This window comes from Leishmania infantum, chromosome 20, assembly GCF_000002875.2.
Source record: "Leishmania infantum JPCM5 genome chromosome 20".
NCBI lineage: Eukaryota > Euglenozoa > Kinetoplastea > Trypanosomatida > Trypanosomatidae > Leishmania > Leishmania infantum.
The window spans coordinates 61,433-80,715 of record NC_009404.2 but is presented as its reverse complement, the minus strand read 5'-3'; the positions used below and the strand labels follow the sequence as shown (position 1 = coordinate 80,715).

The following is a 19,283-nucleotide window of genomic DNA, read 5'->3' as shown; positions in this document are numbered from 1 at the left end:
GGCCACGAGTTAGGGAGGAAGATGCACTCCTCTGCAAGACGCGCCGGTGAGAGCCAGCGCGGTCGCCGAGGAACGCCTCATACGATGCCCCTTCACCCCATGCCTCATGGAGGCCAACATGGGAGACAAGGGGGCGGGGCTGGCTCTCTATCGGGCTCGCCGCTGCACTTCTGTACTGTCGTCTCTTTTTTTCTCTTTGCCACCCTTCGTACTCGTTTCTTGGCCTCTCTGTTCCCTCCTGGCACACGCCCCCAACCCTCACACGCACAGCGCTCGCCTTTCGACATACAGGCACGTGCCCAGGCTGCAAGTGGTGCTGAGTGCTGCCTCTCTCTCACACACACAGACGCACGCTAATCGTTAAGGCTGCCTTTCATTCTCTCGCGTCAACAAATCTCTCCTCGCAACCGACCCCCCACCCTCCCCCTTCATCTCCCCTATCGCAGTCATGGCGTCGCTGTGGAAGACGGTGCCTCTGCTGCTGACCGTGCTCGCACTGTTGTGCTCCATCTCGGTGGGCGCGGTGTCGCAGTCCTATGTGCTGGAGCGGCGTGTTGGCAGCGACGGCGAGTGGTCCAGGATCGGTTCCTTCGCCATCTCACGTCTCTCTTCTCAGGCACCAGCTCGCATCTCCACACAGCTGGGCGGTGAGGTGAGCCTGAGCATGGAGGAACGCAATAAACTCGCCGCGGCCGACCTTGTCTACTACCGCGCGTACCCGAACCAGGAAGGCAAGCCGGCACCGAAGCACTCCACGACGGTCGTGGTCACGCCGTGCTCGCTGATTCGCGGCTTTGAGGCCATGGACAGCAAGACTGTGGTGCTCCATGAGAACATCAATATTGTCCCGGGCGTGAGCACCTCTCTGATGGGTCTGCAAGTGAGCAGTGAGACGAACTTCTTCCACGCGAAGATGCTGAAGGGCGATGAGTGCGATCGCAGCGTGGTGCAGAAACTATTCCCGACGGTGCACTTGAACACCAAGGTCGGCCTCGTGCACCCACTGAAGGTGACGCGGAAGGTGCGCTACGAGGACCTCACCGCTCTCACGGAGACGGAGGATGCGAGGAAGACGATAGCGAGGCCACAGACAGAGAGGCGTATGGTGCGCAACGCAGAAGGTGAGGTTGTCGAGGAGGAAGTTCCCGTCGAGGAGCGCTCCTTCTTGCAGAAGTACTGGATGTACCTCGTCATTCCCATCGTCATGTCCGTCCTCCAGAACATGAAGGGCTGAAGTGGAACAGGACGACTCCAGGGTAGTTGATTTCAAGCATGGGGGAGAGGCAGCACGGTTGGCCCTTGCATCCCTTCTCCCTGCCGATGCCCCCACCGACCCGAACCACCGCTCGACTCTTCCTCCCTGTGTGTGTGTGTGTGTGTGCATGTGCGTGTCTTCTTCTTTCCTTGTATCAGCGATAACGCCCTACTTGTGCGTGTGCGTGTGCCTCGCTTCTCTTTTTCTACTGGACGTCGCTGTTTTGTCTTTCTCTTCGTCTATGCTGACCTCGCTAAGGCACTGGATGGACTTTGAACTGCACACCCGCGCCCCGGTGAGAAGTAAGGCGCCATGAGCTGTGCAAGAGCTCATGCTTGCGCTCTCACGCGCGTTCGGAAAAGAGGGATCAGCGGCTGCTGCCAGTGAGACACAGCGGAAAAAAAAGGCGAGCAAAGAGTGCCGCCCTCCGCACCGCATTTCGATGCCAGGCTCGCACAGGCGGACTCCATCTCCCCCACTCCTGTCCCGCTCCTGCGACATCCGCGTGCAGAGGCCCTCTCCTCCCCTCCCCTCCGTCAACCCCACGCCACCATGTCCATGCAGCGCTGCCATATGTGTGCTCCTCCTGGCTAGCTCTCTCTAAGCTGCGGCGGCGCCCCACTGACGCTCTCCTACTTTCCATTCTTTCTTATCTCTGTGCATCGAGCTGCTGTTCTGTCGTGTGCCAGCTTGCGTGAGAGCGGTGCTTCTACATCCAGCAGAAACGGTACCCGCGCCCCCTCAAGAGACGTACGTTGGTGAAGGATAAGAGGCGCTCTGGCCGCGTTGCTCTTCGCCATCGATCCCACTCCCAACCCGTCACTGTCTGCTGCAGCTGTTCGCGCGCTTCTTTAGACTGCAGCCTTCTCCACCGCTGAACTGCACGATTGCAGAGCTGGGCCACTTTGGAAATCGACAGAAAGGTAGACAGCGCCGGTACAGCCATCTTCCCTCTCACGTCATCCATCAACGAGGGTATGCGACGGTGTGTTCATCTCTGCGCAAAGGCGGCCGCGGGAGTGGGCAGCCCCAAGCACGCCGCTGCCGGCTCTTCCCCTGCGAGTGCTTCTTCCCTCGATGCACGCACAAACGCCATCTTTGAGATGCGGCAGTCCCCCACGTCTCTCTACGTAGACTCGATGCACAGCAACACGCTCACGGATCACCCCCTCACGCATCGCAGCAGCCGCGACGAGCTTGCGTACCGCAAGCGGAAGCTGACGGAGCGTGGGCAGTATGAGCAGGCCGCAAAGGCGGAGGAGGAGGCGACCCAACGCGACCGCGAAGGCAAGGCTGGCGCAGAAACGAGGGAGTACTACTGGGCAATACTCTGCGCTGTACTGGGCTACTTGGCCGCTCATGCTCTTGTGTTCAACTACTATTACCCAGATGACCTTCGGCCCAACTACTCACCTGACCGCGGCTACTTTGACGACGTGGCGGCACGGAGGGAGGAGCTAGAGGCGGTAGACGAGATGGTGGGCTTGTCGGTGCTGGAGAGCGTGTATAGCAAGCGCAAGGCTGCCGTGAAGCGCCGGCTTGAGGGCAGCTAAGCTCACATGTGAAATGGGTTAGAAAGGAAGGCGTTAGAACGGCGGTGATGCACCATGCACTGATGTCAGCTCATACCGCAAGAGTGGTTGCTCGAATGGGATGAGAGCAGACCTCGTGTCTCCCGGACCTTAGCGCTTCCTGCCCTTGGTGTCCAGCGGCCATGTTTCTCCTTGCGTGACGGTGCGCGAGGCTTGCGCGCGTGTCCTCCGTGAGTTTTCGTCTCCACCGATTTGGGCCTCATCGGGGTGTCTGCCGCTTTTCTTCTCTCTCCCTTTCTCTTGTTGTCACCACCGCCTTCCTCTAATGTGCTTCGCTCTCGCACAAACACCCGCATGTCGCCAAGCACAATTCGCCGCGCTTCCAGCGCGTGAGTGCCGGTCAGTGGTCTTGCGCAGCCTGCAGTGCTTCCCTCTCTGCTCTGTTTCTGTTTCCGGGTGGGCATGCTGTTGCTTCTCCACACCACACGCATTGCAGGCGAAGCCTTCTAGTCGCGTTACCGCTCTGTGAGGTCGGCCACTTCTCGACGCGGCCGCAGACGCTGCAGACGGGTGGGGGAGGGGATGAATGCTCCCTTTCCCCATCCCACCTCGTGACTCTCCTGCAGTCTTGACACACGCACTCCTGCGCGCACATCATCACCTCACGCGCCTTTTTCTCCCTCTCTCGCTCTCTGATTCGATTCTCATGGTGACTGACGCCCACTTCGCAGGTTGTCTTTGGACCCGCATGGCGCTGCAGTCGCGGGCGACGTCGTGCCTCTCTCTCTCTCGCTTCCCCGGCGTCTTCTTCTGCGCCTCTCTTTCCAGGGGAGAACCCGCTCTAATTCCTCGACCACGTCCACCGACTCACGGACGTTGGCTCGTGCGGGTCGCGCCCCGCGACTCGAACCCCGCGCATTTCTCTCCTTCTTTCCGTGTCTCTGGGCCTCTTTCAAGTAAACGTTCACGTTGATAATGAGTAGTGGCGATGGGAGCGTCGCTGCTGCAGTGGCAGCCGTGGTGCACTTCACTACCCACGGCGACACCGCCTCGAACCAGGAGCTGATGCACGCCATCGATCACTCCTTGGACGCTGGTTGTACACCGGCGGCCCACACGATTGCCCCGCAGCTGCTGCGGTGGGCACTGGAGGACTCCACAGCCTGCGTGTCCGCTGGGATTGCTACCTATGTAGGCGTTCTAAACCGGCACTTCTGTGTGCAAGTGATACCGCACCGCCTTGCACAACCCCTGGATCGCCGCCCTACCGGCTTGGAGGAGCTACTGCAGCTCTACGTGATGGCCCTTCACAGTTTTGCCATTGAGGCCTCACGCCGGCAGCTCACGCAGTGTGTGGCCTGCCTGCTCATCTTGATCGAGGATAGTTTGGTCGACCGACTGCGCGCTTGGGTTCGCGGCGGTGATGCCGCATCCGCAGATGAGTGCCGCACGGCCCTGCAGGTCTTCATCGCGGTCGTGGACCTCTTGGCAGATCGCCGCGTTGCAATCGGCTCTATACGACGCGCCACACAGCGCCGTCAGCTACAGGAGCACCTGCTCATTGCACTTGAGTCTCCACTGACGGACAGGGCAGACTTGCCGCTGCTGGTGCATGCCACCGACGCTGCCGTACGATTTCTGCTGGAGGCGATGTACGGTGAGTCGCAGGAGGTCGCGGCAACGTTTTGGGAGGCGCTGCCCACGAGTACCGTATGGCAGCACTGCCTGCGCTGCCTTGGTGCGGCTGCCGCCGCGTCGTCACCACCGGCGACGTGTCCGGAGGAGGTTTTAAACGTGGCGTGCAACGTGTTGCGCTGCCAGACGATCGTCAACGCAGCCGCCGAGGCTCTCCTGTCGGGTGCGCTGCCGTTGGTGCTACAACCCATCGCGCCCTCGTCCGCCGCCACTGTGGACTGGGAGACGATCAGTCGTGTCATTTCTGCCGCGGTTGAGGCATCCACGAAGGCCATTGTCACTCAGCAGCCAAGCGATGCACCCCTATTTCAACTCTTCTCCTCTGCGGCCGACCGACTGGCGCAGCTGCTGCAGGCGCCGGCGGCCCCGGCGACTGCGGTGTGCCACGTTTGTGAGGGTATCAGCGCCTTGACGCAGGCACTGCAGCCTACGCCGCTTCCCGAGTTGGAGCCCGACGATGACCCGGCTGACTTTGCGGACTTTGTCGAGCAGACGCACGCGGTGAACGCAGAGAAGTCATCTGCCGTTGCTAAGCTAAGACCGTTTCTGCATGAGTGCACGAGAGCGCTTGCAGCTCGCCTTACCCACAGCAAGTTTGCGCAGGAGGAGTGGAGGAATATCGCAGAGTACGTAGCGCGACAGGTCGCTGAGGGTGATACCGAGGACTACGAAGTAGCCCACGATGGCGTCCACATCGCCGTCTTCACGACGTATGAGCGTCTGACGGCTCTTCTCGGCGCGCTGGGCGTTGAGGAGATCAACACGGCGGCCCCCGAGTTGGGCCAGCGACTCGTCCTGGTCATGAGGGACTCGAGCTCAGCCCTCCACTGGCTGGAATCCATTCAGCCGGCCGATCTGCTGGTTCAGTCCGCCTTGCTCCCGTGCTGCGTGGCGCGGCATGTGTCCTCGACTTCTGCCACGGGGTGGGCGATAGAGTCTGCTGCAGTGCGCGTGATGGATGTGCTGGTGCATGCACTCGCCACGTACCAAGAGCATGGCTTGCATTGCAGCGGTGGCAGCGCGAGTGGTAGCGTTCCCGCTATCATGGATGTGACAAGGGCGACTGCGGCGGTGGCGTTGGCCATTGCGGGGCGTGTCGGGCCGGACAACGCGGCGCACCTGCGTGAGCGCATCACTCCGCTGGTGTCAGCGCTGTGGCAGTGTGTGACTTCGGCCGTTGGCGCACCAGCGTCAGCGCTGACGCACCACGCCGCCGCGGATGAACTCGCAACGCTGCTCGAGGCCAGGTTGGCTGTGCTGCCTGACGCTGCGGTCGACCTTCTTAAGGATCAAGACGCGTACACGCAGGCGGTTCTCTTCGCTACTGGTGGTGCATCCACCCCAAGCCTGAACACGCTCGAGGCGCTCGCACACACGCTGCACTGCATCGCGCAGCTCTCTTCAGAGGAGGCCGAGGCGGCCGAGACACGGGTGTGCCGCGGTCTCGTGGAGCGCTTGCGGCGCCACTGCGAAGCGGGAGAGTGGGCAGGCGAGGCACTCGCGACGCTCTTGGACTCCTGGCATGCTCAGCATCCCCAACTGCTTCTGTGTTTCTTGACGTTAGCGGTTGCGGTGCCAGCCGAGCTGCAGCCTGCACTGCTGTTGGCCGGTATTACTCGCTTCTTCTCTCTGCCGCAGAGCTGCGACACTTCGACGCGCGAGCTCTCCGCTGCCTTGGAGGTACGCTTCGTGCGCCCAATCGCTGCGTCTCCCGCTACTGCGCCGTCTCTGCACGCTCTTGTGGTGTGGCTGTCGCAGCCTCACCCCTCTTTCACCGCCGCCGATGGCGTACGACGCGTGCGCGCCTTAGCGGAATGCGGGCGGGCGCTTTGCGAGGGTGGCCATGTGCCGGTCCTCAGCTTGACCGAGACGCTCGTCACTTGCGTCGCTCGCTGGCAGGAACACAAGTTTGCCTCAGCGCTCGGCGGCGGGGAGGCGGATGCGGTAGGTGAGAAGGACGACACGGAAGGCGACGTGCAACTGAAGCAGGAGGTCTTGAAGCAGCTGGCGATGTGGAGCCGCTGCGTTAGTGCCATGTCGGGGCTCCCGCCGAGTGCGCCGCCATGGCTGGCACGGCTGCAGTCTGCACAAGACGACTACGAGCGGATGGAGGTGCTGAAAAGTGTGTGAGAGCCTTGTGGAGAGAATGGCCGGCGTGGGATGGGGTGTAGCGCTGCGTGGCAACCTTGCGTTCGCCGCTCCTCCTTCATCCCTCCTCGAGGCCCACCTCGGCATGTGGCGCACACCCCGATGGTCACGCGTGCGTGTGCGCATGCGAGCGAACGTTTTTTTTTTCGGTGGGGGGGGGGCTGACAAGGATTCGCGAAAGGCCGCAATCATCGCATTACAGAAGAACAGCGTGCTTGATGTTTGTGCCTTTTCAGCCCATCCAGCTCAAGCGCACAAGATCCCTCGTGCCACAGCAGCCAACGAAGCCACTGCTCAGCCGATGGCAATACGGCTGCCAGCGAATCAAGGCAGGAGACACCAGACACCTACCGAGAAGGAACGCACAGGGCAACATATGAGGTACGTGTGTGGATGACGCTCTCCCATCTCCGTTCCGCGATTTCCCTCCAACCACTTGCCACATACGCGAAGAAAAAGAGGGCCCGAAGTCTCGCGCAGCTCTTGATGTGAAGCGCAGACATTCTGGACGCTTCCGCGCCGCGAAGTTGCCCAAGCAGCGGCTGTCATGAGCGGTGCCAACGCTCCTAGGCCAGAGACTCTGGCGGCAGTCAGGAAGCAGGCGCAGCAGATCGGCCGCCGCAATCCCTCCTACCTGCTTGAGGCTAGCGCGTCGCCCTAGGCCAAGCGATCACATCCAACAGCGCCAGCATCGAGACTTGATTCGCGATTCGTGCAGTGATCGACAATGTAGTGCTGGCTGCCTCGCCAAGGTCGGGAACCTGAGTTCTTTACAGCTGTGGGCGCGATACTGGAACGGTTTCGCATCGCCAACCCCATCGCGGCCTCGGGCATGAATACGATAAAACCAACCAACAGCATAGACGCTCTGTCGCTCGCCTCCGGCCTGACAGCTTTCCTCGGCGATGAGTACGAAGGCCGGAATGGAGAGCGGGCTGCACGCAACTCTCCCCAGACATAAGCCGACTTGACCCCAGCCGAAAGGCGGACGGAGTTGATACCACGCCAATTCGTGGGCATGGTATTGCACTTCACGCACTCTATGCAGACGCCCCGCTTAAACGCCGCTGAGGTGTTCGACATCATGGCAGCCAGCAGAGCCGTAGGCGGGCTCGGGTGGGGTGACTCCATCCCTTATGTGCCCACTACCGCCCCCTTCCCATTTGGAGGCTGATGCGCGATACCGGTGTACGCGATCAGGTCGTGGTCGGTGTCTTCGCGTGTCACAGCTTCAGGCCGTTGGGCGGCTTCCCGTTGGCCCCAGAGGAGTTGGAAGGTAAGGGATGCGGGGGCTTCCGCCGTCTCTCGGAAGTGGGGAGAGGGAGCGACCAATCTATGCCTTGCGACAGCGGTGGGCCGAGATGAGCTCGGCGAGCAAACACATTGATGTTCAGGCCACATAACTTTTCGCTTCAACCGCGAAACACGCTGCAGAATCCGGTCCGTGAGCACACGCAATCCTGCACCTCCGCCTCCAGAACGAATAGACCCTCTAGGTGATGGCGATCGTGGGTGTTTCTGCTGACCAGACACCAGTTGCCGATGTCCAGAGAGGCGTAAACGGCTACAGCAGCATCGGACGAGACTTCGGTCGAAACCCGCTTCATTGTATCACAGACGAACTCACGATTCGCAAACAAACGCCCGTAATCTTCTTTGGCGTCGACGGACCGACACATCCGGCCGATGCGCTGTCGCGCAACTTTGGGGTAGACACCTCTGGTGAGGTGAAGGGATGCGCAGCCGCTTTCATGTGAAGCCCTCGACTCCTGGAAGCGCACTCGCTACGTGCGGAGAAAGAGGTAGCGCAGTGCTCGGCGTTTGTGTGTGTGTGCGTGTGTGTGTGGAGGGTGATGGGGCTGACGTGCTACACCAAAGCCGAGGAGCGCGGCTGGTAATATGGACGAACGGGAGTTAGGGAGGGCGCTGATGGTGGTGGGGAAGCCAGCCCTCGTCTGGAAGCAGTGCAGAGCCCTTTCTTCTGCCCTCCTTGAGGCGCGAATCTCACAGCCAACCGACATGGAGGAGAGGCGTAAGCGAAGGTGAAGAGGAGGATGGAAAGCGAGCGAAGACCACACCGGCGTGCGAGCTGGAGGCATGTGTGTGCAAAACGCCGCTGCACTGTAGGAGAAACACCTCTTTCCCTTTTTGGCGCGAGCACAGGTGGAGGCGGCAACCATAAAAGAGATGTGGTGCCTCGCTTCCTCTCTCTTTTCGTATGCGTGTGCCTGGATGCGTGTATTGATCTGAGCTGCTCTTCACACGCCTGCTGACGCACTGCGGCTGCGCTTCGGTGAGCGCTGCTTTCCTTCACTGTTTCCGTACCTTACCGCATGCTCAGCACTTATTCCTTTTCTTGTCACCCCTACCCCCTCCCTCGTCCCTCAGAGGCTGCAACCACGGCGGTCGCTCTCGCTTACTCCTGCAACAATCTGTCGTTGCTCAGCGAACAGCGCCGCGGTGGACAACCCAAGCAGTCAAGCCGTGCGTCTGTGAGTGCCTTCACCCTTGGACTCGCTTCTTTTTCTTAACCTTTTCTGGCAGCGCCTCCGTCTTCTCCTCACGTAGACCCATACCTTGATACACAGACATCGCGCCAGTGTGAGCGCAGTGGAGAGAGGCAGGGAGGACGGCGCGTGTTGGTGGTCTGCGCATCGGGCTCTTTGCAGTGCCCCTCTTCTGCCTCTTTCTTTTCTGTCTCTTCCTCTCTCTGTCTCCGCCACTGCTACAAGAAAGCTGCTACTCCCCGCGCAGAGTCTCCACCATTTTCTCGCCTCGAATGCTGCCATGCCACTGTCGAGTGATGCGCGCGACGGCGGTCGGGAAGCCACATTCCACTTTCGCTGGCTGTGCGGTGGATCTGCGAGCCGCCCATCGATCGTGCCGCGTATGAAGCCGCCGCCGGGGTGCTGCCACTCGCTCGTTGGCTACAAAGACCGCTATCTTATTTTGTTTGGCGGTGGGTCGCTAGCGCACTTCGCGAACGACGTGTACGTGTACGACATGGACAGCCGCCGCTGGTCGCGTAAGGCCCCTGAAAACAGTGACATGGTGCCACCACGACTGGCCCACTCTTCCGCTATCCATGGAGACAAGATGATCGTGTATGGTGGGCAGGACCTGTGCAGCCCTGTAGTGTATGATGACGTCCTCGAGCTCGACCTTGTCACGTGGAGGTGGTCAGTGCTGCAGCACGCCCAGGCAAGCCCGGAAGGCCCTGGCGCGCGTCGTCTTCACAACGCGCACGTTGTAGGCGGCCGCATGTACGTGCTTATGGGCACTCCAACGGAGCCAAGAGAGGCTCCGCTGTGGTATCTGGACCTGCATACGAATGTGTGGCACCATCTGAAACCGACCATATTGCACGACGGTGACACGACGGCCGATCCAACTACCATGCTTTCCTTGTGCGGCTGCAGCTCTGCGGTGTCAGGGGAGTGCATCTACCTCTTCGGCGGGTACCGTGCCGAGGACGGCGAGAGAAGCCCCTTTCCCCAACGCGAGTACGTGAACTCCCTCTTCGAGTACAATACGAGGCTCAACACGTGGCGTTCCGTGAGGTTGCACCCGCTCGCGCCACGCCCAGCTGCCCGGTACGCCGCTTCACTGGCTGTGCACGACAGGTACGTGTACCTCTTTGGCGGAGACGCAAATCAGTCAGACATGTCCTTGTACTTTAGCGATCTCTGGCGTATCGGTGTTCAGGACGAGCTGGCGACCTGGCGCAAGGTGAATGTCGTTGGCGCGTTGTGCCCCTCCGCTCGCAGCGGCTGTGCGTACACGTGCGCCAGATCATCGCTCTTCATTTTCGGCGGCGAGCTCCCCGTTGGAGACCTCACCATACCTTGGCTCTACGCTGCTGACCTCTTCCAACTTCCGCTCGGCTACTCTGGCCAGCTCACGCTGCGTGCCACTGCGGCGCGGTGGCTTGGAGCCGCTGCCGGGCAGTGCCGCGAGACGTTTTCACTTTGCTCGTTACCAGAAGAGATCCCGTTGACCTTGGGGGCGCGGTGTGCTCTCGAGGAGTACTCTGAGGGCTGACGCGTGCCTCCCTTCAGCTGCCATGGAGGGAGGTGCCGCCAAGTCTTGGACTCGCACTCTCGACTGCTCCGTCGGTTGCTGAATCGGTAGCGTTGAGGGGTCGCAGGTCGTATCCTGCTGAGCGCAGACACCATTGGAAGAAAAGTAAAACTGCTATTCCTTCTACCCCTCCATGCTCACATGACAACAGCCTCCATCCTGCAAGTAAGTCGGTGCGCTCTCTCTCTACGCGCCATTACGTGGTGCTGGGCTATAGACCAGCAGAGCCACTTCTCGCCTCATCCATCATTGGGTCTTCACAATGGACGTGACAGCCTTGCACCTCTCTTACGCGCACAGTGCTGTGTGAGAGAACGTCTTCTATGCATTGGGGTATTGACGGCACACCGGCGCTCTTGTTTTGGCGTATGCTCCTTGGAGCACTGTCCTGCAACGCGCGCAACTGAAGAGGGCGCAGACGCCGGTTCGGGCTGCGCTTCTCTGCTTTCTTCTCCGTCCTTCAAATCTCTGCGTGCGTCTGTGTCCGCACTGGCGCCATCCTCCCCCCTTCTCCTCTCTCTCCCTTCCTGCATACGCCTGCTGTTCATGTACCACGCGGGGAAGTACCTGCGTGCAGCTCAAGTGGCTTTCTCCGCCAACCCCGGACCACTTGCTTCGGGGCCCGTGGCTGTGAGTGAGCTCCTCAGCTGACAAACGCCAAGTGTTCACACGCTCACTCACAGCGAGCGAAGACGGTTTCTTTCTGTGCATCGGCGCTGTTTGTACCTCTTCTTGCGGCCGATCGGCTTCACCGCCGAGCAGCGTCAGCATTTGTGCTGGCATTCATCGCGCTATGTGACATGCAGGCATGCGTCCATCTGTGTTGGGCAACATCGCTGCCAGGGCTTCACGCCTATTCACCAGATGCGCGGCCCCGTGTCCAGACTCTTTTCCATTGTCTCCTCAGCCGTCGCTAACGTCGTCCACGTCGTCGTACCTGTCGGACCTCGTGAGCTGCACTCGCTCTCTTGTCGCGCTCACTCAGCCCTGCGGCAGTGGCGCCGTCGACGCACACCTGCAGCGGTGCGTGCGCGAGTGCACCGATGCCACTCTCGACGCGCTCTCTTCATTGCCGCCCAGGGCCCACGTGCCGGCCGATGTCTGCGTCGTGCTGCTCATCATCCTTCGTGCCTCCGCCCAGTTCTGGCAGGAGGACAGATGTGCTGCCTTGGCACAGCAGTTGGCGGAGCATGTGGATGCCATGGCGCTGCGGACGTGGCGGCCTCGCGTGTTGGTGGCGACCGTGCATGCGTTCGCCAAAGCGTGCCCCTCGCAGGCTCAGTCGCCCCTCGTAACGGACTGCTTCGTGCGGCTGCAGCACTGTGAGGCGCAGCTCACAGAGTACGATGTGGCGACCGTTCTGTGGTGCCTTGCGACACTGCAAGCCGGTGAGAGCCAGCTGCGATTGTGGAGCTCCCTCTGCAAGCGCGCCGCACTGTTGTTCTCGCGCATGAACCGCGTAAGCCGCCTCACCGTGATGCAAGCCCTGCTGCTGCAGTCTTCCCACCTATGTGAGTCGCAAGCTGAGCTGCTTCGCGTCGCACATGCAGCGAACAGGGAATCGGCGGAGCTCACGTCACTCGACGACTGTTGGCATGAGGGCGGATGGCGGCACCCTGCACGTGGTCCCCGTCGCACTAGATCACGTAATTCGGAATCCTCTCTCTCCTCCTCCACACCAGGCAGCACGGGCTCGACCTCGCAGCTGCTCCAGTATACTACGCACGCACTCTCTGACGAGTCGCTGGTGCGGTTGCTCATTACACTTTCTGAGAGAAGCGCGGGGGCAACCGAGGAGCTGCGCCTGGTCGTAGCACATCTCATGCTGCGCGGCTCCCTGTCCGATCGACTCTGCCTACAGTTGCTGCGGTTTACCCAGCCACAGTGCACGACCGTTTCAGTACACATAACGGGCCAGGCAGAGCAGCGGCCGGGGGAACACGCGTCTTCGACAGCGCAGCATGCAGAGATGTCGGTGCTGCTCCGTAAGGCACGACGACACGCAGTACGGCAACTGATTTGTGTCTTGCGCAGTGGGGTAGCGCCGCCGCCACGTGACATCATTGAGGCGCTTTGCGTAGAGCACTGTAGTCTGTGCGCGGGACGAGCATCCGAAGGCCAGCCGAGACCAGGCGACGCCGTCGACGCAGAGTCTGTGGAGTCTGTCTGGGCTGCCATTGTGAGGCTCTTCTGCGGCACGTCAGCAGACTTCGCGCGCGCTTTCCGTTTTGGCAGCGGCGAGGAGCTGTGGGGCTGGCACTGCATCACCGCGTACTTGAGGGCAGTGAGCCCGGCAAGCGGTGACCTGACTTGTGATGCGCCAGCGTCGCTGGGCACCACCCTCAGTGCACTGGAGCAGCGGCTCATCTCCGCCACGCACCCGTCGCGCTACTGGCCCAACACCCGAGAGCGTAAGACGAGGTGCGCCGAGGTAGTGGTAGCCGCTACGCACTGTGCGGGAACGCAGTTGCTAACCTACTGCGCCGCGACAACTTCGCCCTATGACATCGCCCTCGCGCTGCTCGGCGAGTGTGTGCGAGAACTTGCGACACCGCAGGCGGCTCTCCCTGTTCCAAACACGCTGAGGCTGCTCTCTGCCGTGGACGAGGCGCCCACGGTCGTTGCCGCACTCGTGCAGCCGCTGAAGCCGTTTCTCTTGGCGCAGCTGGAGACACACACGGGCCGTCCCTCTGGCATGTTGCCAGATCTAATTCAGTACCTCACAAGCATCCTCGCTCGTCCGCTGGCGGCGTGGCAGGCACCGTCGCGCGTGCGCGTCTCGGACGCTGTGCTGGACCTGTATCTTCGCGTACTGCTCCAAGAGCAGCAGCAAACTCTCTCTGCTGTGCAGTCGGAGCTGCTGGTACGCTGCTTGCAAGAGCGCCGAACGATCGCAGAGGAGCTGGAGAACGCCTTCATGATGCTTCTGACTCGCCGCCTCGGGCAGACGGCATCTTTTCTGAACACTGTACGACTGCCGATCGCTGCTCTGAGTGGGCTTGTGGAGCTTGCCGGGACCTTGCCGCGCGGCAAGGCCGCATCCACCACCGCGACGGCCACCATGATCATCAGCACCCTCCTGGACTTACTCATTCAACAGGCCATTCCAGCGTGCACTACAGCAGAGGAGCTTATAGCTGGTGCCATCGCGTTGCGCGACGATGCCGTGGCAGACCTGCAGAGAACGTCCGCCATGGCAGCGGCAGTGCAGGCAAGGGGCTTTTCGCTGCTCACGTCCACCGAGGTGACATGGACACCAGTTCAGAAGGCGTACCTTATTGCCGCCCTCGTGTGCGTGAATGTGGACCCGACGCCAGAGCTCTTGCAAGCACTGCGCAGGGATCACCACACGCAGGCAAGGGGAGCGTTGAAATCCACGAACTAAAAAATGCGCAGTATGTGCGCGCGTTCATGCAACGCTGTGCGTCTGCGCGTGAGAGTGCGCATCGCGGGCTTCTGCGGTGGGAGCGCCGCCCCCTTTTCTTTTCGTGTGTGTGTGTGCGTGTATGTGCGGAGGGTTTGCTTTGCGCGTACGCGCTGCGTCGTGCTGCGGACAAGTGCCCACGGAACAGCAACAACAGGAAGGGGGAGCGCGCTAGCAAAACCGACAGCGACCCATCAGTGAGCACAAAAGACGCACACTTTGGAGTCGCTGCGTTGGTGGTCTGTCTCGACGCTCGCATTTTCAGGAGGAGAGCGGCGTTCTCTCTCTCGCGTGTTTCCGTGATTCCGCTCTTACGGCAGAGCGTGGAGGCACCTCCTCTTGCTCCGCTTGCCGCTCCTCCCTCGGTGCGCTTCGACTTCTCTTACTCTGCACACACTGCTCTTCCGCCTTCTTCTATCGTTGTCTTGCACTCTACCCTCTGACCTTACCCTCTCGCCTCTCTTACCCTTCTTGCACGGCTCCCGCACACTCCCTCGTACTTCTCTCTGCTACTGCCTGACCGGCAGGCATAGTCACACACACACGCATAGAGCTACGGAGCACTACATGCGGCGGAAGAGGAGTTCCTACGTCACATGCACGGTCAACGGCACCGCGTGTCGGTCAGACGACGGCATGTACGACGTGAAGGCACTGTACGGGCCGCACACGTTGTTGCTGCGCGCACCGACGACGGCACCATCGTCGTCTTTTTTGTCGTCCGCTCCGTCACCAGCAGAGGCATCCAGAAGACGGTCGGAGCCCTTGACGAGTTTCACCATCTGCGCGGTGGACGCGCGTGGACGTTTTGTTGTGAAGCAGAGTGGCACCTACGAGGTTGGTGCAATCGGAGCCGTTGAAAAGCAGGCTGAGGCTGAGGCTGAGGTGCAGGCGGCGATTCACGACGTGCAGCGCGTGCCAGAAGCGGCTTCGAAGACGGCGGGGGAGCGCCAAAGTGCAATGAAGGAAGTGCGACGAGCCCCCAACAAGTACAGCATGTTTTTAAGTAAGTTTTCGAAGGTGTTCAGCCTGAAGGGCTTTCAGGCAGCCGCCGCGGAGTGGAGGCGCTTTTCGGCGGAGTCGAAGAGGAGAGAGGAAGTAGATGCTCTCATCGCCGCGGTGGTCCGCTCCGGTCGTTACCCAATGCGCCAGCCGAAGAGCTGAATGATCGCTGTTGCTGTGGTTTCTCGTGTGCGTGTGTGTGTGCATGTGTGCTCGAGGTCGACCCACAAACTCGTAAGTGATGCCACCTCACTCTCTGTTCCTGATTAGGCGGTACGCAACGGGGCACTGTCGAAGGTCACACGCGCAAAAGGAGTGCGTCGCTCATGCCCCCCCCCCTCCCCTCGCCTTTACTACACCCGTGATGGCCCTCAAGCGATTCCACCACCCCAACACGCTGCGTTGCCCTTTTGCCCACGTCTTCCTGCTTCTCTCTCTTTTCGCTCGTGGCGCCACGCACGCATGCGATGCGCATGCTGAACGGCGCGCGCATTCGACCGCCGTGATGCGGTGAGGTGTCAACGCCCTTCGTGGAAGCTTATCGCCGTCTGCGCCCGCTCCTCTCCGCCTTTGAAGCAGCCGTGTGTGCATGTCTGTGTGCCAGTGCGGCAGGACGTGATCACCCCTTCCCCGAGGCAGCCACTGACACGACGAAAAAAGAAGCCGTAGGAGAGGAGCACAAGAGGCTCACCAAGCAACCACGTGGACTGGCCCTCCACCCCTCTCACCTCTTCTCTTCTCCTTGACCCCCTCTCTGCCCGGCCACTTCGCACACGTCCGCACAAGTCGTATTCGTTCGAGGGGTGGAAGACGGAGCGACGACGTCAGCCATATTCTTTGCCGCTTTCTGCCTCCACGCATATACACGCATCTCTGCCGGCACTCGACGACCGCATCTGCTCTCTTCTCCGCTGCCCCGGCCATCTTCACCGCCGTTTCGCATCTGTGCCGAGTCACGTTAGACGATAGACATCGTGGCTGTCGTGTTGACAACTCGTGCAGCTCATCATTGCGCTCCTTTTTCGTTTGGTGTGCGCCTCCGCTCTGTCGCGCGGCGTTGAGGCCCACATCTGTTTCCATATACGTATCCTTTCCTGTCGCTCTTTCATTCCCATCGACTTCCACGTTGCCAAAGCCTGGACTGGCCCACAAAGCCGCTGGCATCCGAGTCGGCGCTCCCCCGACCGAATTCACGGACATGTCCTCCTCGTCCTTTTCCGACCACAATTATCGCCAAGCGATCATCGACTTGTACAAGAAATACGACCCTGCCAAGGTGTCGCGCGTGGATGAGCTGCTGCGCCGGTTTTCGGGGCACGAGGAGGCCCTCGTGAACGTCCTGGAGCGAAAGTTCCGCGAGGGCATGGCATCAGCGGGCGCGCAGGCTTCCACTGCGCACTGCGCGGATGCCGCACAGGCCCGTGTAACGCTAGAGGGCAGCAGCTACTCAGGACCTTCGCCAAACGCGCCGCGCACTATCAACATTTCGATCAAGTGTGATGATTCACTGCCATATGTGGTTGCAGAGCAGCCGGCCGCGTCGCCTTCCGACCGCGATGCTGCGACGGCCAGCGAGAATGTAGACCGCTATGTATACCGCACGCGACTGCTGCGCCTCTATGAAGCCTACGCCCCACTTCGTGTGAGTCAGGTCGATCATGAACTAGACAACTGCAAGGGGCGGGAAGAGGCATATCTGTGCGCGATGGAGAAGGAACTTAGGGGAGTGCAGACCGCGGAGGGTGCCGAGGACGCCACGGAGGAGACGTCGCTGCCGGCCACACTATCCCTCGTAGAAGCGGGTCCTCTCGACGACCACCAGAGGCGTACCAACAACAGCGCCGGCTATGAGGTCTCCAAGGCGGGACTGCTGTGCAGTTACGAGACAGATGCACCAGACCCGGCAAACAACGCGGAGCTCCAGCTGCAGCTCTACCTGGGGCGAGACGAGGAGGCTATCCAGGAGGCTGTGGCCGAGTACGGCCCTGTGCCAGTCGTCTCAGTAGTGGACACCGAGGCAACGAGCCCCGCATTGGCAGCCGGCTTGAAGAGGGAGTACACCGCGACAGCAACCGCAAACAGCACAGGCCCTTTGAAGACGCCGTCTCCAAGTGCACCGCTTCCGATAGCGGCTACGCCTCAGGAAGCCGCAAAGGCTGCCAAACACACACTCGATGGGGTGGCGCCTCCTCCCTCGGCAGCAGCGACTCTTCCGACTCGAGCCGAGACTGCAGCAACGCCATCGACATCTCAGGAGGCGAAGGTGGCTGCAGTGGTGGCGCGCATCACAGAGCACAACGGCGGCGCTGTTGATGATGCGGCTGCTCCCACGCAGGCGCCAAGACTTAATGCGACTGCCTTGGGGTTGGCGATGCCCCCCTATAGCGGCGATGCGCGGCACGCCTCCTCGCCTCCGGACAGGCGCGCCGCGACGCCAGTTGTGACACGTGACAAACCAGCGCCTGTTGCTGCGGTGGAACCTCTGCAGGCGGCTTCAGCAAGGAAAGCTGACGTACGCAGCAGCGCATCGCGACTCTCCAAGGCTGCTTTACCCGCGCGCAAAGGTGAGTCGGCGCGGACCCTCGTCTTGGCCAGAGGCGAGATCGATGCCTCGCTGAGTAGCACCATGAGGCGGACGGCGCTCTTCGACGTCGTTTTCTACGACTTCTTCCGCGTTCTGGGAAGCTTTCACGTGCATGGATGCGAGAGGGTGAGCCTACGAGTGGCCAGCGTGCTGCTTGGCGCCTTGTTCCAAGAGGCATCACCGGCGAAAGTACGTTGGGAGCATGGCGACATGTCGTGCGTGAGCGAAAAGAATGCCGGCGTGTCAGCTGAGGAGATGCGAGAGCTCATTGTGCAGGGAGCAACGCGGCAGCTGCGGAGCCAAGTCAGCGTGCCGAATCGGCGCGTGGCGCAGTTTACACACTCGCTGGTCCGCCGCATGGCAAAGTTTGTGCAGACCTGTCGCATGGCGGTGGTGCAGCTTCAGCGGCAGCCGCATCCTCTCTCCGCTGGATTCTGGGTGCATCGCTCTGTTCTTCCACGTGCTGTACCCCACTGGAAGCGGTGCTGGGCTACGACGAGCACAGACGGCGACGCCATCTCCGTGTGCTATGCGGGCTCTCTCAAAACGGAGTTGCGCATTCCTTTTGTGCGTGTCGCGCGTTGCTACCGCGAGCGATACGCGGCTGGTGCGCCGCCCGTGTACGCGCGCAACGGCCTCGCTTTCCAGCTGACAACCGGCACGCCGCCGTTGCTCGTTGTGGTGTGCCCGGAATCGTGTGATGTGACCACGCAGCTACTTTCTGCTTTCCGCTCGTGGAGCCGCTCGCCGCGCAACGTTGATGAGAAGAGCACCGCAACGCACGTTGCCTCCTCGCTGGCCCCGGCGCCAGACTCACAATGCGACGTCGCAGAAAGCAGCAAACACTTGGAATCGAATCAGGTCCGGGCTTGGGTTCTCGTGAGAGCCACATCGACGTACGAGCCGCAAAGGTGGTGCGTGGAGGATCTGTCGATATACATGATGAGCGATCGCACCCGCGAGCTGCATACCTGTTCGGTTGCTGATGTGGAAGGCGTGGTTGATGAGATTGAGCTGCCCGTGACACCGCCGACGAGGCGCGCGCATGGTTTTGTGATTTGCCTTGGAAACGGCGCGGCTCCCTTGATGGCGTTCACCGAGCAACCGCAAGACCGAACTCGACTGCTTGATCGTGTGTATCAGAGCCAGGCGCTTCTTCAAGTAGAAGCGAAGGTAACGGGAAAGGTTAACGGAGGCGGTTAGCTGCGCTCCCTCTGCGCACCGCGTCTGTGTGTAAAAATTACCTGCGTGAGTGCCTGCGTGAGCTTGAGGATGGCAGAGGAGACGGCAGCGGTGCTGCCAGCTACTGTGCATGCATTTGTGTCAACGCACGTGCCATCTTTGTCTTTTCCCGCACACGTCCTCTGCTTGCCCTCTCTCCACCTCGTGCGCGTCCATGACGCCCCCTCCCTTTTCGGTTTATCTCTCCTCAGTCTGTGCTGTATCGAGGCGGCGCAGCCGAATAACGCCACAAAAGGACGAACAGAAGAGAAAAACCTACCACTTCTCCAAGCACACACGCACGCCACTACCCCTCCGGCAAGTCCACCCTCTGCGAGGCAT

The 19,283-nt window shown here is 61.0% G+C and overlaps 7 protein-coding genes across 7 annotated transcripts; all 7 read left to right on the top strand.

Moving 5' to 3' along the window:
- Window positions 1-448: 448 nt before the first annotated feature.
- Window positions 449-1,234, top strand: LINJ_20_0260 (conserved hypothetical protein; the record flags this gene model as incomplete). The annotated part of the gene is made up of 1 exon (XM_001465119.1): window positions 449-1,234. The coding sequence occupies one exon, from the start codon at window positions 449-451 to the stop codon at window positions 1,232-1,234; it is 786 nt and encodes a 261-aa protein (XP_001465156.1).
- A 1,124-nt stretch (window positions 1,235-2,358) lies between these two features.
- LINJ_20_0250 (conserved hypothetical protein) lies at window positions 2,359-2,808 on the top strand (the record flags this gene model as incomplete). The annotated part of the gene is made up of 1 exon (XM_001465118.1): window positions 2,359-2,808. The coding sequence occupies one exon, from the start codon at window positions 2,359-2,361 to the stop codon at window positions 2,806-2,808; it is 450 nt and encodes a 149-aa protein (XP_001465155.1).
- Window positions 2,809-3,762: 954 nt separating this feature from the next.
- On the top strand, window positions 3,763-6,612 carry LINJ_20_0240 (conserved hypothetical protein; the record flags this gene model as incomplete). The annotated part of the gene is made up of 1 exon (XM_001465117.1): window positions 3,763-6,612. One exon carries the CDS (start codon window positions 3,763-3,765, stop codon window positions 6,610-6,612), a length of 2,850 nt encoding a protein of 949 aa, XP_001465154.1.
- A 2,805-nt stretch (window positions 6,613-9,417) lies between these two features.
- On the top strand, window positions 9,418-10,671 carry LINJ_20_0230 (conserved hypothetical protein; the record flags this gene model as incomplete). Its single annotated transcript, XM_001465116.1, has 1 exon — window positions 9,418-10,671. One exon carries the CDS (start codon window positions 9,418-9,420, stop codon window positions 10,669-10,671), a length of 1,254 nt encoding a protein of 417 aa, XP_001465153.1.
- An 847-nt stretch (window positions 10,672-11,518) lies between these two features.
- Window positions 11,519-14,095, top strand: LINJ_20_0220 (conserved hypothetical protein; the record flags this gene model as incomplete). Its single annotated transcript, XM_001465115.1, has 1 exon — window positions 11,519-14,095. The coding sequence occupies one exon, from the start codon at window positions 11,519-11,521 to the stop codon at window positions 14,093-14,095; it is 2,577 nt and encodes an 858-aa protein (XP_001465152.1).
- Window positions 14,096-14,701: 606 nt separating this feature from the next.
- On the top strand, window positions 14,702-15,298 carry LINJ_20_0210 (hypothetical protein, unknown function; the record flags this gene model as incomplete). Its single annotated transcript, XM_001465114.1, has 1 exon — window positions 14,702-15,298. One exon carries the CDS (start codon window positions 14,702-14,704, stop codon window positions 15,296-15,298), a length of 597 nt encoding a protein of 198 aa, XP_001465151.1.
- Window positions 15,299-16,334: 1,036 nt separating this feature from the next.
- Window positions 16,335-18,923, top strand: LINJ_20_0200 (conserved hypothetical protein; the record flags this gene model as incomplete). The annotated part of the gene is made up of 1 exon (XM_001465113.2): window positions 16,335-18,923. The coding sequence occupies one exon, from the start codon at window positions 16,335-16,337 to the stop codon at window positions 18,921-18,923; it is 2,589 nt and encodes an 862-aa protein (XP_001465150.2).
- Between the last annotated feature and the right edge of the window lie 360 nt (window positions 18,924-19,283).